Source organism: Balaenoptera musculus, chromosome 16 (assembly GCF_009873245.2).
Source record: "Balaenoptera musculus isolate JJ_BM4_2016_0621 chromosome 16, mBalMus1.pri.v3, whole genome shotgun sequence".
Taxonomy (NCBI): domain Eukaryota; kingdom Metazoa; phylum Chordata; class Mammalia; order Artiodactyla; family Balaenopteridae; genus Balaenoptera; species Balaenoptera musculus.
This window is the reverse complement of record NC_045800.1, coordinates 50,317,751-50,337,649: the sequence shown is the minus strand read 5'-3', so window position 1 is coordinate 50,337,649 and position 19,899 is coordinate 50,317,751. Positions and strand designations below refer to the sequence as shown.

Sequence of the window (19,899 nt, the reverse complement as noted above, 5' to 3'; positions counted from 1 at the left end):
TGGGAGACTGTAGAGGCCAGACGTGCTGGTCACTTCTTGGAAATGCCTGGTGGTGAAGAAAAGGAGAGAAACATGGCAGGAGCCGGTTGGAGCAGCTAAGGCTTTTTTTTTTAAGACAACTTTTTTAGAGCAGTTTTAGGTTCACAGCAACGTTGAGAGGAAGATAAAGGGATTTCTCATAACCCCCCTGCCCCCATGCATGCACAGCCTCCCGCATTACCAACGTCCCCCTCCAGAGTGTACATTTGTTATAACTGATGAAACTACACTGGCACATCATTATTACCCAGAGCCCATAGTTTACATTAGTGTTCACGCTTGGTGTGTACGTTCTATGGTTTTGAACCAATGTATTATGACATGTATCCAACATTATAATATCACAGAGAGTATTTTCACTGCCCTAAAAGTCCTCTGTGTAAGGAGAGGCTTTTTGAGCATAGATAAGATTCTGGCTTTTTTATCAGCCAGGGTGGGGTTGGAGAGAGGGGCCATGGGAAGACAGAAGCTTCCAGTGAGAGGGCGAGGGATGGAGCAAGGCCCCAGGGGAGGCCAGATGGGAAGGGAACAGAGCATGGCATGACAGTAATTTAATCACACAATGTAAAGTGCACTTAGGGCTCCCTGGAAATCCCCTGGGATGTCAGCCTGGGAAGGTCAGGAGGAGATGCTGGAAGCTGCACAGTCCACAGCACCCACAGCCTGCCCTTGCCTCCCATCCCTTGCCGCACCTACACTGGCAGGTCTAGAGGGAAAGGAAGTCAGGGGCCTGTCTGGCTTTAAGCACTAGGAGTGATGGCCGGGACCTTCTGTGGAGCCCAGTGGCCCCCTCTGCTGCCAGGGAGCTGGGGAAATAGGAGCCAAGGGCATGGGTGTGCCTGAGCCCCAGCCGGTGCCTTGCTTCCCTGGGACCCTGGACAGAACTTCTCTCCCCTTCAGCTGATGCTCAGGCCCCTCTAGGGACAGGAGGCTGGCTCAGGACTGATCAGTCAGGGCTGGCCCTTCACACACCACCCTCTGCCAGCTCCAGACCTTGTTTCCTCTGGAGGTGGGGGCTGCAGCCTCCCAGACTCCAACCCCTGGCACCTCCCAGGGGAAGGGGTCAGGGACAGCACTTGCACCTCCTCGGTTGGGAGCTTCCCTGAAATTGTCTCAGCTCTGCACTGTCTTTGTATAATGCCCTATTTAATGATGAAATCCACACCACAATCCCGGGAGAAAGGCATCATTGCTGTCTTTACACAGAGGTCACGGAGGCTGGCACTGCAACCTCAGGTCTGGCTCAGACTACAGTCCATGGTCTTTGCTCTACTGCTTCCCCCCAGGCACCCGAAGGTCACGGAGGCCACAGCTGCCCCTTGGCACCAGCTATCCCTGTGCCCCCTCTGGGGTGCCCTAAACCATGGCCCAGCAAGGAGGGTGGGCTAGGTGGCGATCTTGGCCCCCAAACACCTAGAGCCTGCCTTAGGGGCTTCTGAGACAGGACCTCGGTCCTGGAGCTCTGCCCATGGCTGGGTTCCCTGTTGAGAGGTGGCTGGTGACTAGAGAAGGTGAAAAGTGGAATGAAACAATCATTACAAAGAGTTTTTCAAATGCTCCAAAGGGGCTAGAAAAACTTTAAAGAAAAAAAAATCCTCCAAGGATTTAGGAGCTTTGGGTCTTTTCTGGGACAAGGAAAGCAGAGGGAGGGGGCTAGGGAGTCAGACAAGAGGTACATGGGTACCTCACACCTAGACTGCACTCTTCACAAGCCCTGGGCTCTGGGCAAGTGTTCAAGGGTGGCCGCACCCTTCTGCCAGGCAGGCTGCTCCTGCAGAGCGAGGAGGGGTCTGACGGCCCTTGGGCAGAGCTGAGGGGCAACTTCCTTAGAGTCCCTGCCTCCTTCTCTAGGGAGACCTGGGCAGAACTAGCAGAGCGCCTCCCTGCAAGAGGATTATAGCATCCTCCACCCCACCAGCCCGAGGGGTCTTGAACCCTGCTCAGGGCAGCCAAAGGTCGGGCCAGCTGAGCCCTGATGAGCACACACAGGTGCAAGGAGAGGCGCCAGGGGCAGGCTGGAGCCAGCTTGGTGGCAAATTCCTCAGGGGGTTTGGCTGTTGACCAAGCCTGAGGGAGCCTGGGCTCTTCCCTGGGAAAAGGATCATCTCAGTCTATACCTGAGGATGTGGGGGAGCCAGCCAGGGCCAGGCAAGGGGAAGGTGGGAGCCCTGTGGGAAGGTATGATGTTAGCTAACCCATGCCTGAGGGAGAAATAAGTCCTCAAGACAGCTCGGAAGGGAGGGCATTCCAGATGGCCCCGTGGTTTGCCCTAGCTGAGCTGGCCCCAGCCTCTTTTGGATGTCATTCTGGTGTCCTTGTTCACACTTAATCCATGATCTCCTGGACACAGCTCTGGTCCTGCCTGGCAGGCATCACCTCTGCAGGCATGAGGCCCTCCCCTCTGTCTGGGGTCTGTGGCTGCCCTGCCTGGGAGCTCCCTGCTGCAGGCTGATGGCCCCCTTCTCTGTGGTTGCTTAGAAGCATCTGGGGGAGCCCTGGGTCGGGAAGCCCTGGCATGGGGGTGTCCTGCTGTGGGGGAACCCTGTGGGCAGTCCACTAAGACAGCAGAGGCATTGCGCAATTCACCCTGAATGGGAGCATACTGGCGTCTGCTACTTTCTCTGAAATGCTTCACACATAATATGGATTGATGGATGGAGAGAGGGATGGACACTTGACCAGCAAGTTGAGTGAAATGCTACAGTAGAACCTCGGTGGTGGGTATTCGGGTGCTCCCCGTAGAATTAGTTCTGCCTTACTGTGTTTGAAGGTGTCTATAATAAAATACCCGGAAGAGCAGAGGCCTGCACATGAAGCTAGAAGGTGTAGGGAAAGGTGATTTTCTTGCAGGACAGGCCTGGCTGGGCAACTCAGTTTGCCCTCAGGAGTCCCCTCTCAGCCTAGAAAGTGTTTTGCTTTTCTTTGTTGTCGTTTTTTATCCTTTGCTTAACCGCTTAAATCAAAGGAAACAACACACTCCTGTCACTAGTAGAGGCTCTGTACGGCCATTGATTTGGGGATAAAGGCGACGTGTGTTTTGAGATGGCCCGAGCGCTTCCAAGATGCCCCTATGGGAGCCTGGAGAGTAGGCGGGACTTGGCAAACCGGACAGTGTGGCTTCCTGACAATCAAGGCATTTGTTTCTCTATTGTCCTGGCCTCATCCGAGCAGATTCCAGGGGCGGTGGGGAGGCTGCTCAGGGCACAAGGTGGCCAGTGTTTAAGAAGGTACCACAGTTCCTGGGTCTGAAATGGCAGGTCAGCGGCAATTGGCAAGAGTTCTCCTGGTCTTGCTCTAATCACTGGGTTAACACATGTGGCTCCTGGCCCGCCCTGTAGAGCCTGTCTGGGAATGGGCTGGCGGCTGGTGGCTGCAGGGCTCTGGTCAGAATGGGAGTTCCCTCCGAGGGGCCCGGCAGGAAGTTTCCATCCATGTCTGAGAGCCCAGAATCTGGCCAGAGGCCCACCGAGGCCTGGCACCCAGGGCATGGGACTGTCCCCAGGACGTCTTTGGGCTCCTTCTAGGATGGTCCCCAAGCCTTGGCCAGAAAATGGCTTCTGCCAGCATTAGGAGCCAGCCTTGTCCTTGGGGTACAGCCAGGAAGGTGACTGGGATGTGCCCAGAGAAGCCAGGAGGGCTGGCTGGTGGGCATGTTGGGGAGGAAAAGCCAAGGGACACCCTCTAGGCACAGCTCGGTGGGGGGTGACTCCCAGGGGCTCCTCTTTCCTATGATGTCACTGGAGGCAAGCCCTGCCCGGCACCCCATGTGATGTCACAGCGTGCTTCCACAATATGTCATGGGGGCCAGGTTATAAAATCATTCTATGTGATGTCAGGAGGGGGTGCAGCCAAAGTCTCCACGACATCCCATGAGACACCTTTAGGGGTGAAGCTTCATCACACTCCATGTAATGTCACTAGGGGCCGGCCCACAAGCTATTTTAGGTGATGTCACTAGGCCTTCCAGAATTTTGCATTTCATGGTATGTCACTGCATAGGAGGCCACCATGGCATTCAGGGTGCTACTACTGGGGGCTGGACATGCAGAATTTGGCATTGTGCATGATGTCATTGGGAGTGGAATCTGAGCTATCTCAGCATCCCAGGTAATGTCTCTGGGAGTGTGGTCTTCCTGACATTGCATGGGGGGTTCGTGGGGTGGCATATTCATGGTATTCTGTGTGATCACACTGGGGGTAGGGCCCCCAGACTCTAGCATTCTGTAATGTCACTAGAGTGCAAGATTTGGGAACTGGCCTCCACATCTGCACCTCCCCTTTGGAAAATATGAAGCCAACCACAGAGCACTGAGCTCCATATCCCAGCTGACCTTGCTCCCACAAGCAGGCTTGACAGCTCTGCCAGCCCTCTCTGCACACCTGCCACAGTAGAGTAAGACACACTTACACTAGGATGCTTTTGTGAGGGTACATTTGGCCTGCCTGTTGGCCTGGCAGCATCTCTATGGTGGTGCTGAGTCTTAGCAGCTGCTGAATTCTTCTGAAGCCTGGAAAGTGTGCCATGGGTTTTCAAGGTGCAGATGTTATAGTAGGCTAATTGGTGTAACAAACAACCCCCAGTTCTCTTAGCACAGTGGAAGTTTATTTCTCATTCATGCAACATCCAATTCAGTGCTCCTTAGTCATCTCTCCTCCAAGCAGTGACTCCATGATCCAGGTCCCTTCCAGTTAGTGGCTTGGCTGTCCTCCTCTGGGTCCTCTGCATCCAGTCAGCTGACAAGCAGAGAGAGTGCAGGATGGCAAGATGGTTGCTAGGGGCAGGCCTGGAAGTGGTGTGCTTTGATTTCGGAGCTAGTCTCATGGCTGCACTCAGATACAAAGCACCAGGAAATGTGGTAGCTCTGTGCCAGGAAAAGGAAGCAGGCTTGGTGGTCATAGTGAATGAAAGACAAAATAGCAAGCCTCTACTGGATGATCCCTGGTGATTCTTCCCTGAGGACGGGCCCATCCTCAGGTCACCCTTCTTATGTTCACCCCCCATCTGCTACCCTCTCAGATCACACCGGGCAGCAAGGCCGCCCAGTCCCAGCTCAGCCCGGGTGACCTTGTGGTGGCCATTGACGGCATCAACACAGATACCATGACCCACCTGGAGGCCCAGAACAAGATCAAGTCTGCCAGCTACAACCTGAGTCTCACGCTGCAGAAGTAGGTGGGAGCTCTCCAGAGCAGGGGGCAGAGGTTGGGTGTGGGCACCAAGGGCCTGGGAGAGGAGCTGTCCAGCATGGGCCCAGCCTCGTGCTACCGGACCGCACAGGGAAGTGAGGACAGCCTCTGGACCAGAAGGACAGGCCCAAGTCATCAAGCACCTGCCATGTCTGTGTCTCACTTTACAGATGAGGCTCAGAGAGGGTGGATAACGGTGCTGCTGGTATGTGGGCAGCCGGGCCTGGAAGCCAGGGTTTTGCCTGCTTCCTCTGTGCACAGGCAGCCTCCCTGAGACCTAGCAGAGGCCCGTGGCTGCAAAGTACCCCAGAGCCGTGACTTCCCCATGCTGGTCAGGCCTCTGCCCTGGCTCCCTGGGTTCCAGATGTTCTCCCCTCTCCAGTCCTTCTCAGGCAGGAGCTCCTGGACCCAATGGCAACTGTCTTCATTTCTGGTTTTTCCAGGTCGAAGCGTCCCATTCTCATCTCCACGGCAGCGCCCCCGATCCACTCCCCTCCGCCTGTGATCCCCCACCAAAAGGTAGGTGCTGACTGTGGGTGGCAGGCTCCACTCTGGGCCGTGGCTCCCGGAGTGCAGCCACTGGTCTGCCTGACGGACCCTCGGCTGGCCTGACTCTGGCAAGGTGGGGGGATCAGCCCGGCCCCAGCCCTGCCCCTGCCTCGGCTGATGCCGGGGAGGTGGCGCAGACCCCCCGGGGAGAAGCGTTCAAGCCCCATAAAATGCTGCATGTAGGGGTGCCCGCCTGGGTGCTTAGCCAGCACCCTGGGCCTCATGGGCGGGCTGACAGGAAATCCACTTAGGCAGCGGTGTTTTCAGGAAAGGGACCATTCTCCCAGCCAAGTAGGGACAAGTGTCCAGAAGGCTCTGACCCTCATCCTTCTGAGGGCACTGGGGAAGGGGGGTGACCGTGGCATGAAATCCGAGGCCCCAGTTTGAGCTGGTCACCCCAGGAGGAGCTCCCAGGCATGGGGGAGCCTGTGTCACAGGCTGTCTCCCTCCCGTGTCCCTTTCTCCTCCCAGTTGCACGCTCCTATACCACACTCAGAGGTGCTGGTGCAGCCAGCAGGTCCCAGGCCCCTTCCCAGCTCCCTCTAAGCAGCTCAACCCTGAGGGACCCAGAGCGTGGGAGGCCTACCCCACCGCTCCTACAGGACTACACACTCCCGCCACTCTCCACCCCTCCTTGCAGGACCTCATACTGACCCTGTCTGTCCAGTGGGGTAGGGTGGGTGATGGGCAGGGTGGGGAGAGGGGACAAGAAGAAGATGACGGGGGTCTGGGGTGGGTGACAGATTGGGGAAGTGGGCAGAGGGCTGTTGGGGAGAAGCTGCAGAGGCAGACTGAAGGAAGCAAATGTCAGCCCCCCTCCTTCCTCAGTTTCCCCTCTGCACCTCTACTCTGCCTGTTCACCACTAGCCCAGAAGGCCCCCTCTCACTGGCCGTGTGGGGCATTGCAGAGTGGGGTCAGCAGAGCAGGAGGCAGGGCTGTGCTCACCAGGTGCCCCCATTCAGGGGAAGGGGGAACAGATGTAGGATGGAGGGGTCTCCCCACAATTCCCTGAGACCACACCCCCTTTCCTCCAGCCCTGCAGTCAGGCTGGCTTGGCCTAGCTTTCTGTGTGGGGCTTTGCATTTTGTCCAGGTGGATGACAGCTTCAGGGCCAGGAGCCTCACCCCGCTCTTTTTGACAAAACCCTTCTCTTCCAGGTGTCCTTTCTATCCCCCAACCCTGACCTCCGTGCAATGGGCTGCGGGCTCCAGGGTGGTGGGCTGCTAGGCGCTCGCACTAACCCCTCTGTTTCAGGTTCACGCAGAAGCGCTGGGATGGGCATGGCCTCTAACTGCTCTCTTCTCTCTCCCCTGCATGGTGCTGCCCTGGGCCAGGACCCTGCTCTGGACACGGACAGCAGCCTGGCAGCACCCAGTCCCAACCCCGAGGCGAGGGCCATCCTGGGCACCCCAGGCACCCTGGAGCTCGGGCAGACCTTTAGCTCCTCCTTCTCCCAGACCTCCGTCTTCTCCTCACACACGGAGGCCTCTGGCGCTGGCCCTCCATGGGGCAGCCCGGGGGCCAAGGTCAGCCTGGAGGGGGCCCTTGACTCTCTAAGCCTGAAAGCCCCACGGGGTTCGAGCCAGCCAAGGCAGTATAACAACCCCGTTGGCCTGTACTCGGCAGAGACCCTGAGGGAGATGGCTCAGATGTATCAGATGAGCCTCCGAGGGAAGGCCTCAGGTGCTGGACTCCTAGGAGGGTAGGTAACGGGCTCACAGCTCTCCACTGGTGGTCAGGGGCCATCTGGGTCCTCAGTGCTCGTAGAGGCCTGGTCAGATAGTCAGAGCGAGGAACTGGCCTCATTCTGGCCAGCCCCAAGCCCATGAGGCAGTGCAGGCTGAGAGCAGTGAAATCAATCATCCTATTGACATTTGCCATGAGCCGGGCCCATCATTGCTTTACACAAGCTGGGGCGATGTGTCAGATTTTGCAGAGAGGGAAACTGAGGCTCAGAGAAGGTTAAGTCAAGGTCCAGCTGTCCAGCTACTAAGTGGCCAAGCTGGGCCTGAATACAAGAAACTCTGACTCCCAAAACTTTCACATCAGGTCACCCACCGAGACAGGACAAAGCCTAATACCTCCAGGAACTCTGGGGCAAAGGGACAGGCTGGTCCCCACCCCTTTGGGAGTCCTGAGAGGTGGGAGAGCAAGTTCTCTAGGTCTGGCAGTGGTCTGGGAAGGCTGCCTGGAGGAGGGAGCACTTGAGCTGGGTACAGAGAGATGGGGCAATAGGGTGAGTGGAGTGGGTTGGCAAGACTGACCCTGGCTAGGTTGGGGAAGCAAGGGAGCAGGACCCTGAGGAGAAAAGGGCCCTGCAGGAGAACAGCAGGCCACCCCCTGCTCCCCGAGGTCTAGCTAATGGTACTCTTGGAGCACAGGAGTTAAAAGAACCTAGAGGCAGAGCCAGAGTGGGCATTGTGGAGGGGCTGAGGGGAGGGAGCCTCCCAGCAGAGCACATATCAGCTTCCAAGTCCTGAAGGTTTGTTATCTCATTGTAACTTCTTCCATAGCCCCATGCAATTGGTATAATCGTCTCTGGGCTGGAGGCAAAGCAGGCTGAGTCAAGGCATATGGCCCAGTGGCTAGGGGTTCAGGGCTCTTCCATGAGACTGTCCATATCTCAGGATTACGGGGAGGATTGAAGGAGATAACACGTGCATAGTGCTGAGCTCTGTTCTGGCATACTCACTGCGTGCTACCTGCCATCACTGCCTGGAGTCACACAACACGTACACAGATGAGTCAGCATTGCAATCCAGGTCAGTGTGATCCAAGCCCACACCCTTCCTTTGACCTAGCCGCACATGGTATCTGTGCTCCGCCCGTTCACTGCTCCCCTGGGGATCCCCAGCTCCCCCAGATCCCATAGCTCTTTCTGGGATCCTGAGTAAAGCTGGGCGCTCTACGGTCTGAGCACTTGGACCCTGGCTTCCCTGGACCAAGATGGCAAAGCTTTCTACCCCCAGGCTTTTTCCAGCAAGGGGCTTCTGCCAGAAAGCTCAGGGAAAGACAGAGTAGAAGTGGACTCTTTCTCCTGCCTTGGATGGGCTGATAGCTCTTCCTGATTCTCTTTGGGCCTGGCCCCCAGCAGGGAGGTCACGCTCTGGTGGACCTGGACTTCCACGGGGCCCACCTGCAGTGATGGTAAGGTCTTCCCTCACGGAGGCCTCAGTCGAGGCTGGGGCTGGTTAACAGTCCATATGCTTTATCTAACACAACTCTCTCAGCAACTTCAGAGCGGGAGCATCATTCCCTCATTTTATAGCTGGGAAATAGAAACCCAGAGAGAGCAAGTAATTTGCCCAAGGTCACACAGTTAATGAGTGGCAGATAGGACTGGCGCTCAGGTCAGTCTGACTTCTCCCTGCATGGAGCCAGGGACCTACCTGCCTGCCCCACCCGTTTCTCCCGACTCCCGACAAGCCCTCCCATTGGCACAAGGGCTTCTCAGAACCTGACAAGTGTTAGATTATTACTTGACACTCAGAGCAGCAGGGTCCAACAGTTGCTTCAAAGGGAAGATGGGCTAGGGAGGGAATATGGTGCGTGCTTCATTCAAAGTGAAGGCTGATGCTGTGGTCCCAGCAGGAAGGGCAGAGCCTCTGACCTGGGCTAGCCGAGGGCTGAGGCCACCACCTCACAGGAGACAGGGTTGGCAAATGCTACTCCCTATGTCTGTTCATCACACACTTAACCCATGCTGAGGGCTTTACACTCAGGATTCTGTTCAGTCTGCAGAGGGCACCACCCTCTTGGTGTTATGAATGAGGAGACTGAGGCTAAGATAGGTGGGTAAATTATCCAGAGTCACAGCTCTAGGAAGAGGCAGGGTCAGGATTTGAACTCTGTCCTGTCTGGCTCCAAAAGGAAGCTCCTTCCCATACTCTCTCTCTCTGGGTAGCTTCAAGGTGATCCCTTGGCAGCTTGTACGCCCTTGGGAGGAGTGGAGAGGAACAGAGGGGGTGAAAGAACAGCCGGGCCTGCAGCCCCCTGCTCCTTGTCCTCTCTGGGGCTGGTACTGAAGGGCAGTGTCCCTCAGGCCAGTTGGTGCGAGGGCACCCGGGCGTTTTTACATCTTTGGCTCATTCTCCCCAAGACCTGGCTGCCCCTCTCTGAGCTATGTCTGTTGCAGGCATCTCAGCTTCCAGGTCCTCAGGCAGAAGCTAAGCAGGGGGCAGGAATCAATGCCAAAGCAGGAGCTGGCTACCTAGGCAGGGAAGGGCATAGGCAGCCCCTGAGGCCAGCACTGCCCTCTACAGGGGGCACTGGGCTGGTCAGGGCAAGAGCTGATCCTGCAGTTGTCAGCACTGGCCAAAAATGGAGAAGGAATTGGAGATCTGTGATGGCCCTTTCTTAACATAGCTCCACTTGCAGCTATTTTGAGCCTGGGAGGACAGAGGGAATTTTATCAGCCCTGAGACAGGGTTGGGCCGCCTGGGACTGGCGGGGGTGGGGGTGGGGGTCTCCCTGGCTTTGGTCTGGATCCCCAGGGTCCTGGCCAAGGGGTGACCAGGGCCAGGCCAGCTGAGGCCCAGGCTCTCCCAGCCAGAGCCCAGAGTGGTCAGATATGGGAAAGTGGCAGGGTGTGGGGAAAGGGACACCACTTTCTGCACTCTTCTCCCCTCAGGTTTCTGACAAGGGTCTGCCACTGCAAGGAATTTGCATTTAAAGAAACATAATGCAGGCAATGCCTCCCTCAAGGAGATGATACTCCAGGAGGCTGGCTCTCAGATAAGAGTGAGGGTGGGGTCCCTCTTGTAGTGTCCAAGCTGGGCTGCCTTGTCTGGGGGTTTTCCTGCAATAAAGGACCTGCACTTCTCCCAAGCCTCCTCATTCCTCCATCCTGCCTCACTGCCCATCCACAGGGCCTTTAAGGGCAGTTACTGGGAACTGCACAGACCCCTTACTACTGTGCCCCGGGAGGAGTGTCCAGGGCTGCCTGACCCTCCTCTGGGAAAGAGAACATGTTCCCGGGGCTGTGAGAAACCCCACTGCACACAAACCCCAGCACCACTGCAACTCCTGCTCAGGGAACAGAACTCCTGGAGCCGTCCCCCATTAAACAAGGGTAAGTCCAGAGCTACTGTCCGGCCAGGAGGCACCTGGGGCCTTGGCCGTTCCTGTAGCAGCCATCGCTAGTCCGATCTCCATCTCCAGCTTCCTCGCCGGGGTCTACAGCCAAGGTGTATGTAGGAGATTCATGTACATGGTAAATAAGCACCTATGAAGATGGACAAAAAAACCTTTCTCCCTGGCAAAGCTTCAGGTACTGTGGACGTACACTGCAGCTGGCATCTCTGACCCAAACTGAGAGGCTGTGATCGGGATGCTGAGCTCTTCCCCCTCCTCACTCTGCACTCTCCTCACCCAGTGCCAGTCTGGGCTGCCTCTGCCTCCACAGTGGCCAGTCTGAGGACCATCCCTGGGTCCCTACGCTCAAACCCCCTGGCAGGACCCTCACTCTGATAGCCCTGTTTTCTTTGCTTTTTCTCTCCTCCCCCCCCCCCAGGTGGTAGCCAACTCTCCAGCCAAGTTAGTATCAAAGGAAAGCACGTGTGTGTGCTTGCCTGCATATCCCAGCATGCGACCGCGTGTCTGGGGGGCTGGGCAGCGTGCGTCTGTGTCAGCAGCATGTGTACATGTATGTGCATGCGTGAATGGGGGTGCATTTGTGTCCCTGAGTGAGCCTGCATGTGTGTGAAGCTGCGAGTATGGAGTGGAGGCAGTGGGGAGGGGCGCTGGGGCTCCGGCAGATGCCCCAGACCATTGTGTTCCCAATTAGCTGCTGCAGCTGCTTAGACCGAAGGCTGGCTCCGGTGGGCGGTGGGTGGAGTGCGTGCTGACGCCGGTTCTGGGCGAGCCTGAAGACATTTCTAGCCTGGCCGGACCACTCAGAAGGGCTGTACCTGACCTTGTCTTTGCCTGGGGAGCACGCTTAACTGTTGAAGGGAAAAGCCTCCATGGGTAGAAGCTGGTGGGCCACCCAGCAAGTTGGACTTGGGCGGGGCCTGAGCAGCTAAGCCCTGCTACGAGGAAGAAGCACATGCACTGAAGAGTCTGGAGGAGCAGAGCCCCGGGCCACCCAAGATGAGTCCCTTCGTGGAGGAACCAAGCTCAGAATCCCTGTGGGTGCCCAGTGGGGCTGCTTTTTGCCTTTGGGCGTTCTGGACTCCGCTTGGGCTGCCGCTGCCTCTCACGCGTGGCCCAGCTCGTCTCCTAATCCCAACCGCCACTCCGCAACCCCTTCCGTTTCTGCTTCCCTGCGGGTGTGGTGAGAGAGCTCTCAATGCCTGGCGCCCCCTGCTGACCCTGGGCGGTAGCTCAGGCTGAGCCGGGGCCTCCAGGGATCTGGGAAAGCGGAGACGGGCAAGAAGAACCTTCCACAAATGGCTCTGGGGAGGGTGAGAGGATTTTCCGACCAGACCCAGCCCGCCCACGTCGGTTGGGGGGACTCGGGTAGCCTTCCTGGGATCAGGCTTAGGGAGGTCTCTCTCCACACCCTGCACCACCAGCCCTCACCTTGAGCCGTGTAACACCACCTGTTGCCCCTTCTCTCCTTCCACCTCCCTCCCTCGCTCCCCTGCCCCCATGTTCCCCTCCCCCAGCGCCGACTACCAGGAACGCTTCAACCCCAGCGCCCTGAAGGACTCGGCCCTGTCGACCCACAAGCCCATCGAGGTGAAGGGGCTGGGCGGCAAGGCCACCATCATCCACGCGCAGTACAACACGCCCATCAGCATGTACTCCCAGGACGCCATCATGGACGCCATCGCCGGGCAGGCCCAGGCCCAGGGCAGTGACTTCAGTGGGTAAGCGCCTCCCCTCCTCCACTGGCGCTCGCCGCCTCCGCCGCGTCATCACCGAGGAGGGCACCGGGCCGCTGGGCGCCATCGGAGACTTTGGGCATCGGGACCAGCTGTCCTCCATCATCTTGATCCTCCCAGGGTACAGCCCTTGGAGGAGAGCCAGCCTTCGCCCGGGCCTCCCAGAACGTGATGTTTTCTCTTCAGAATCAATCTCATGGTCAGCTTTAGGAGAAGGGTGGAGAAATGCAGCATGTGCTTTTCACAGCCTCTGCATTTTCCCAGGCTCCATGAGGGGGCTGGTTTAGAAAGAGGCTTCTGGAATCCTGTTAACCGGGGTCACATTCTGGATACCTCAGCTTCTCACAACTAAGCCATTCTTTGGGGGGAAGTTGCTGTGTTCGTCCAATGATGAGGGCAATTCAGATTCATGAGTGGGTTTCTTGTTTGGGAAGGGGCCTCCGGACCAGCCATCCACAGTGCTGTTGGCAGTCAGCCCCGCCACAGAGCCGGGGGTCACCCAGCACTCGCCTCCTCCTGTTTGCCCCAGGGAAGCCCAGCCTCAGGGCAGTGGGACTTAGGACATCCTTGGTTCCTGACTTTGCTTGTTAGCAATGGTTGAAGAACTTGACGGCTGAGTAGGGAAAGAGTTGGCTGAAAATCATTTGTGGATGAAACTGGTAATAGTACAAACATTAATGTGGACCTCTCTCCCTCTTTCAGAATTTCTTTCTGTCTCTGTTTCTCTTAGTCTCTGTTTCTTCTCTGTATCTCTTTCTTTCTGTGTATGTCTCTCTTTCTGTCTCTATCTCTCTGTCTCTTTTTCTGTTTCTGTCTGTGTGTCTCTTCCTTCCTTTCACACACACACACACACACAGAGTCTCTTACTGTATTCTACTTGGAAATACTGTTAGTATTGACTTTCAGAACTGATTATCTCTGTGGTAACGTCTTATCCCTGAGTCAGGATCTCCAGCAACTCAAGGCAAGAAATCTTAAAATGATGGTTGTCGTTTTTTCCGAAACTAGGAAAAACAGATATTGTAAGAGGGATAGAGGCGTTAAAAAGTCCCGGAGAACTCCTATAGCGTTTGGGCTTTGTAGAGCCCAACCCTCGTGACCATGACGAGCGTGCAGGTTATAAAGTGCAGGCTCCAGAGGCCAAAGGATGGAACGTGGTGTGGACTTCCTGGCGCTCCTGGTCAAACGGAGCCTGGCCCTCTCAGGCACGCAGTACTTCCTTCGGGCCACCAGGGGGTGGATGGTTGCTTGCCCTGGAGCCGTGAGTCAAACCCTCCAGGCTCAGGTCTGCAGTTCTTTGCGGAATTCTCTGGGCAGGGTTGACTTACTTAATCCCATCGTTCAAAGCAGAAAATATGACCATGCAAGTTTAAAAACACAACTGTTGCTAATGTGTACCCAGGAAGACAAGGCTGCCTGATTAAGCCAAAGAGTTAACGGGGATTTCCTGTTAACATTTGTTTGCCATGTGTGTCCTTGGTGTGCTCTTAAAAGTGGTAACATTGGCCAAAGGGAAGCACAATGGAAGATAATGGAAGAACTGCTGTTCACTAACTTTATGTTTTCTGTACCTTGGGAAAAGACTACAAGTCATTTGGTTTTACCTCTAGGTCGCCCATGATATATTTTTTTAACATGATGCACTGTTGATCTAATCTAGGCTTCTCCTTCCTATCACCTTCCCTCCCATCCTTTTCCCCTCCCTTGCGTGCCTGGGAAGCAACATTCTTCCTTTTTCTTCTAACTCAGCCCTGCTGGGTTGATGCTGCTGTGGTGCCAGTGGGTAAAAGCTGCCCTTGTCTGCCATGAGGTGTTCCGTTTCTGCTGTTAATTTCCATGATTCCTTCCTCACTGACAGTTTTCTTTTTGTTTCTCTCTCTCTTCCTCTTTTATCCACCCCACTCCCCCATAACTCATTTCTGATCCTAACCCTGCTCCCTTGTGTATGCGCCTCCCCCGCCCTCCCATGATGGACATGCACTCACTGCTGGGTTTTCCTCTGCTTGGCAGGGCGTCACCGCTGGCGTAAGTAGACCCCACAGTATCTGTTCCGTCGTCCGTCTGTCTGGTTGCGGGATGGTGTGTGGGTTTGGTGGGATGTGCCTGAGGACGGTGGTTCTGTCCACGTTCTTCCTCACACCCACCTCACAGGTAAATGACATGCCCCGCGGCCTCTACAGGCAAGTGCCTTTCTTTTGGGGTTTTCCCCAAATAATGTCATTTGGGTTTTGGGGTTTTCCCCAAATAATGTCATTTGGTTTTCCCCAAATAATGACATTTCTATGTCACTGTGGACATAGAAATCAGAGTAATGACACCATACTGGCTGGGGGTGTATCCCGTGTTCTCCTTGCTGTGCTTTGCGGGGGCTTCCCCCAGCCTTTCTTGTCTACACTAGGACAGCGTAGATCTTAATGTCAGAATCCACATGGGGCCATTATTCGGGGAGAGGATGATAAGGGGGTCTGTTGGAGGCCATTCCCCAGAATCCTCACGGAAGATGGATCTGGAGGAGCCAGCACCTGCCAGGACCACCCATAAGAGGCGAAAGATGAGTCAGACTTGGGGGCAGTGTACAGTGGAGTGAATGCCCACCGGTGACCTTGATGTTGCGGGGACCATGGAGTGTTTTTGTTGGCAAGAAGTTCATGCTGGAGTGGCTCCAGAGAGTGGCCTCGGACACAGGGTCCCAGAACTGGAGGGCCTGTTCTATCCCCTCTCTGTATATATTCTTCCTGAGCCCCAGATTCTCAAAAGGCACAGCAGTTCCTTCGTCTAGTTCCCAGTGTCTGTTGCGGCAGCACCGCAAGTCCCTGGTCTTTGCACAGCATTGTGGGAAGGGAAGCCGACAGTGTGACTCCCAAGGGACTCACTCCTGGGGTTCACTTTCTTGAGCCCTTGGAGCTGTGGAAGGAACAGGGAGCACCTTAAGGGCATGTTCCAGGGAAATGGCAGCCAGTGCCTTCCATCTGTTTCAGGACCCCTTGAGACTCCTCCCTATGCCAGAAATGACCTCTCCAGCGAGATCCCAGCTTCTCCTCCACTCCCTGGTCTTCCCTATCTGATCCCAACCACAGGCTGACAGACCTGTAGCTTTCCAGGCCAGGGCAAAGCCTTCAGAAAAGTAGGGGTGGCTCCACCCAACCTTGGTCAGTCACCTTCCATCACCTTTCTCCACCTCTGCTCTCATAGCCCACCCTGAGCTGACTTAGGGGACCAATCCTGGGAGACTAGGCCAGTTCTTCCATCCAGCTTCTTGCAGAGAGGGTAGAAGACAGGAGCACTGGGGAGGTCCCCTCTCCAGCTAGCCAGCCCTCAGGGGAGCAAGGGCAGGTAGAGGCAGTCATAGCAGCAGGCAGGGCGAAGCTGGACAGGGGGAGCGTCTGCGCTGGGCCATGTCTCCAGATGTGGAGCATCTGGGGTGTGCAAGTCCCCAGTGGGCAGAAGTGGCCTTCCTGAGCCCTGTCACTGCAGAGGGTCTGATGGAAAGGACGCTGAGCTGGGAGCTGGGGAGCCTGGGTTCTAACTCAGTGGGTCCCCTACATGACGTAACCTGGGGCTAGTTGGCTAGCCTCTCTGGACCTCAGTTTTGGCATGTGTAAGAGGAGATGGCTGGGCCACCGGTCCACAGGCTGGGGAGACAGGCTCTTATTGCTGTGAGCTTCTCCTGAGCCCACCCTGACTCCTGAGAGGGCGGGCTGGGCAGCCTAGATTACCCAGCCCTCTCTGGTTGGAATGAGTGGTCATCCATAAAGCTTTTAATGTATCTTGCCCTGCAGTCTGATCTGGGCTGAGAGACCCTGGACTCAAGGGGCTCTGGGGTCCCTTCTGATTCTGATCTAGGATTTGTTCATTCAACTACGTTTTGAGCAGCTACCATGTGCCAGACCTTAGGAGTCTAAGGGAAGGTCACCAGGTCCCCCTCAAAAAGCTGTGCTGCCCTGGGGTAGAGGACTAGTGACCCTCCCTGCAGCTCTACGCCCAGTTCCCTCGGGCGAGAAACTGTGCTATCCATGGGTGATGCCAGGCTTTAGGGGCCTGATTGCCTTGTTCCTCCAACCACCTCCTCGCCGAGCTTCCCTGTCTTTGCAGAGTGGGAGCCCACAGTCCTCCCCCAGGGCAGTCACGACATTGGTGGCTCCCTGTTTGGATCCCAAGCTTTGAGGAGGCCAAGGGACTGACCGTGAGGAAGCCTTTGAGTCCCCCAAATGGCCTGTCCTCACCCAGCCCCAAAGTCAGGACCTGCTCAGGGAGGTTGAAATTACTTCCAGAAGACCTCTTCTGCCTCTTCTTTCCTTAAAGGAGATACAGCTCCTTGGGGGGCGGGGGGGGGGGTGTCTTCAGGCCTGTGTCAGGAGTTAGCCTGGGGGTTGGGGGGGTGGGTACTGGCAGGAGGGTCTGAGCCTCCTGACCCTCCGTGAGCGGAATTCACTGTCTCGCTGTGACCACCCTGAGCACTGAGGACCCAGGTCAAGCCCTTGTTGCAGGCTCTCAGAAGGGCATGGTTGATCCAGACAAGTAGGGGTTACCCACATGCATGGGGGGGTGCGCCAGGGGGAGGCACAGAGGTCGGGGGCAGGGTTCCAGACCTGCCCTTGCCCATGGCCTCTCTCTGCATTACAGGAGCCTTCCTGTCAAAGACCTCACCGTGGACAGCACCTCTCCCGTGTATCAGGCTGTGATTAAGAACCAGAACAAGCCAGAAGACGAGGCGGACGACTGGGCCCGCCGCTCCTCCAGCCTGCAGTCTCGCTCCTTCCGCATCCTGGCCCAGATGACGGGGACAGAATATAGTAAGGGAGGGCTGTGGGGTGGCAGGAAGGGGCAACGATGAAGGGCCAGTGAGGGTCCTGGGCCCTACTCCACAATCCCACGGAAGCCAGGGAGTCGAGCCCCCAACCCTTGAAGATGAGCTGGCCTCGATAGATAGTTAGCAGCCTGCTGTGCCCCTTCTGGTCCCCTGGGGCAGGCACAGTGACATCCGCCTGCTGCTCTGCTCCCGGACTCCACCGGTGGGCAGCGGTCTGGCTGTGGTGCTTTCCCGGATTGGGATGAGAGGACTTTGCAGGCCACGCCTCTGGCTACTCCCTCCCACCTGCGCCTCTTCCTCTCATGCCCCCTTTCTCCCCCTGCCCTGTGCCCAGCACACAGCCTTTTCTTTCCAGAGGTCACAGGTAGGGAGCAATAACTGTCCCATCATGGGTGGGGACTCCCTGCCCACCGAGCTCTAGTAGCTTTTCTTCCTGATGTTCCCTGTGATTCCTCCTGACCTGCAACTTCTACCCACAGTGCAAGACCCTGATGAAGAAGCTTTGCGAAGGTCAAGGTAAGTGCCTGGACTCAGGCTCTGTGGCCTTGCCCGTTCTAATCCCATCCCTCCCAGGGCAGCCCCTAGGTCAAACGACTCATGGAAGGAACGTCTCAAGTTAATGCATTTGGAAATTCCCAACCCCTGAAGGGCTCCGGCAGATGCTGGCTTGGGGCGTGCATCCCGGGTCAGTGAGGTGGGTGCCTAGAGCTGAGTCTCTATCCCCTGGGCCCGGGCTGCACGAACGAGGACTCTGGGCTCTCCCGGCTCTGTCCCTGGGCAGCGGGCAGGGCTGCTTTGGCCTTTGCTGGGCTGTTGAGAATGAGGGCATCTCTCCCTGTGAGGCACCGGGCCGGCTGCCTGGCCTGCCCACTCATCTCAGGGCCTGTCCCCTGTGAGTCTGAAGGGTAGGCACTGGGAAGCAGGCACGTGGAGGGCCGTGCTGGGCGGGGGCGACGGACCCTTGGACTCACCTGTCCAGACCCATGTTGAGGTATCAGTTCCACAAATTGCTCAAAGCACCACAGCTGCTGCAAGGAAGCAAAGCCCTGGGTATGAGGAGTGGCTTGTGCAGGGCTAGGTGTCTCTGAGTATGGTCTCCCCGATGGTGGCAGGCCTAAGGCCCCAGCCACTGGCCTGACACCTTTGGCCTGTCAGGTGCTCATGGCCCTGTGCATGAGGGGGGCACACTGCCCTGGAACCCATTGGAACCCACTAGGGCCTTCCATGGGGAGGCATGAGGCCCAGTGTGATTGTGCTTACACTTCTGGAAGCAAATATGTCATCTGCATGTCCTTCCTGGGAGAGTCTGCCTTGGGCCAGCACATCCTGTGGTGGCCTCCGTGTGAGGGGCTGGGGCCCAGAGGTGCCTTTCCACCCTGGGCCAAGCTTTCTGTTCTTGCTAACCAGTGTGTAGTGGCCACAGGACTGTGTGGAGAGTGGGACTCTGGGATCAGCTTGAGTTGATGTGGATTTTCTTTTCGAACCTCTATTTCTGCCAACTGAAGTTGCTCCCACTCTTTGGCTGGGGCATCCAATCCTGAAGTGTGGTCCTCCCTGGCCTGCTAACAGTGGCATGCGGTTCCAGTGGTGGTTCTTAACCTGTCGGTGCCTGCAGTGTGTCTGTAAAAAGCCTGAAATGAGATGGTGATTTAGTGCAAAGGGTAGTATGGAGCTATTTGAAGCGTGACTAAGCTGTCAGCTCTCCCCATCCTGTGCTCCTCTGCTCCTGCGCCATTTCTGTGTTTGTCTCACCTCCTCTTCGGAGCCACTCACAGAGATGCTCCAGTGGGCAATGTGGCCTTTACTGAAGATTTGATGGAGGGGCTTTACAGCACATACCCCATAGCAAACCGCTTAAAAATCTGCAGGTCCCTTCCATCAGGAAGCCAGCAGGGGCCTGCACTTTTTTTCCAGCCGCCGTCACCCCGTCTCAGTCCTTCTGGTTACTTTATGTTTCTCCCGCCAGTCACTCTAAGTTCGCATCTCAGTAACCAGACACTGTTTAGAAGGTGGAAGGGTACTGGTGGAGGTAGATTACAGGGAACCGTTGTCTTTCATATTTTCCCTGGAATATTTGCAGGCTCTGTGAAGTTATTGAGTGAGAACACAAAAGGCAGTATCAAGGGTGGTCTTCAGGCCTTGGCGTTGGCCTTCCCCTTCCCTCCTTTCAGAAGCATCTCTTGGGGTTTGTTTGGCCTGGTCCTGTAGGCCCTTTCCCCCTGGGGCCTAACTGCCCACTAGCTCCATTCAGATCCCAGCAGAAGGCAGGGGGTCTTGAGAACGCTGCTGCAGGTCTTGGAGTCTCTCCCCCAGCCCTTGCAGGGTTTTGCTGGAGGGAAAGCTGGAAAGGGGGGGCCAAGAAGAAACTCTAGCCTGCTCCCTCCCTCTGTTCAGGCCTCCATCCTGAGAAAGCATCTCCCCGCCCCCAAGGCCCTGTGCCACTGTCAGCCTCTCCCTCTGGGGTCTCTGGCCCTGCAGTGTAGGCT

The 19,899-nt window shown here is 56.5% G+C and overlaps 1 protein-coding gene across 8 annotated transcripts in view; it reads left to right on the top strand.

Annotated features, from left to right (window-relative positions):
- The window catches only part of LDB3 (LIM domain binding 3), a 60,156-nt gene that overhangs the window by 4,748 nt on the left and 35,509 nt on the right, over positions 1–19,899 (top strand). For 3 of the 8 annotated variants that reach the window (XM_036827858.1, XM_036827861.1, XM_036827863.1), the window contains exons 3-8: positions 5,057–5,208; positions 5,670–5,745; positions 11,289–11,311; positions 12,385–12,588; positions 17,227–17,396; positions 17,893–17,929. In XM_036827858.1, coding sequence (XP_036683753.1) covers positions 5,057–5,208; positions 5,670–5,745; positions 11,289–11,311; positions 12,385–12,588; positions 17,227–17,396; positions 17,893–17,929 — 662 coding nt within the window. Of the gene's footprint in view, positions 1–5,056; positions 5,209–5,669; positions 5,746–7,110; positions 7,479–11,288; positions 11,312–12,384; positions 12,589–14,613; positions 14,629–17,226; positions 17,397–17,892; positions 17,930–19,899 lie in introns of all 8 variants that reach the window. The other 5 variants (XM_036827856.1, XM_036827859.1, XM_036827862.1 and 2 more) reach the window with 2 other exon arrangements.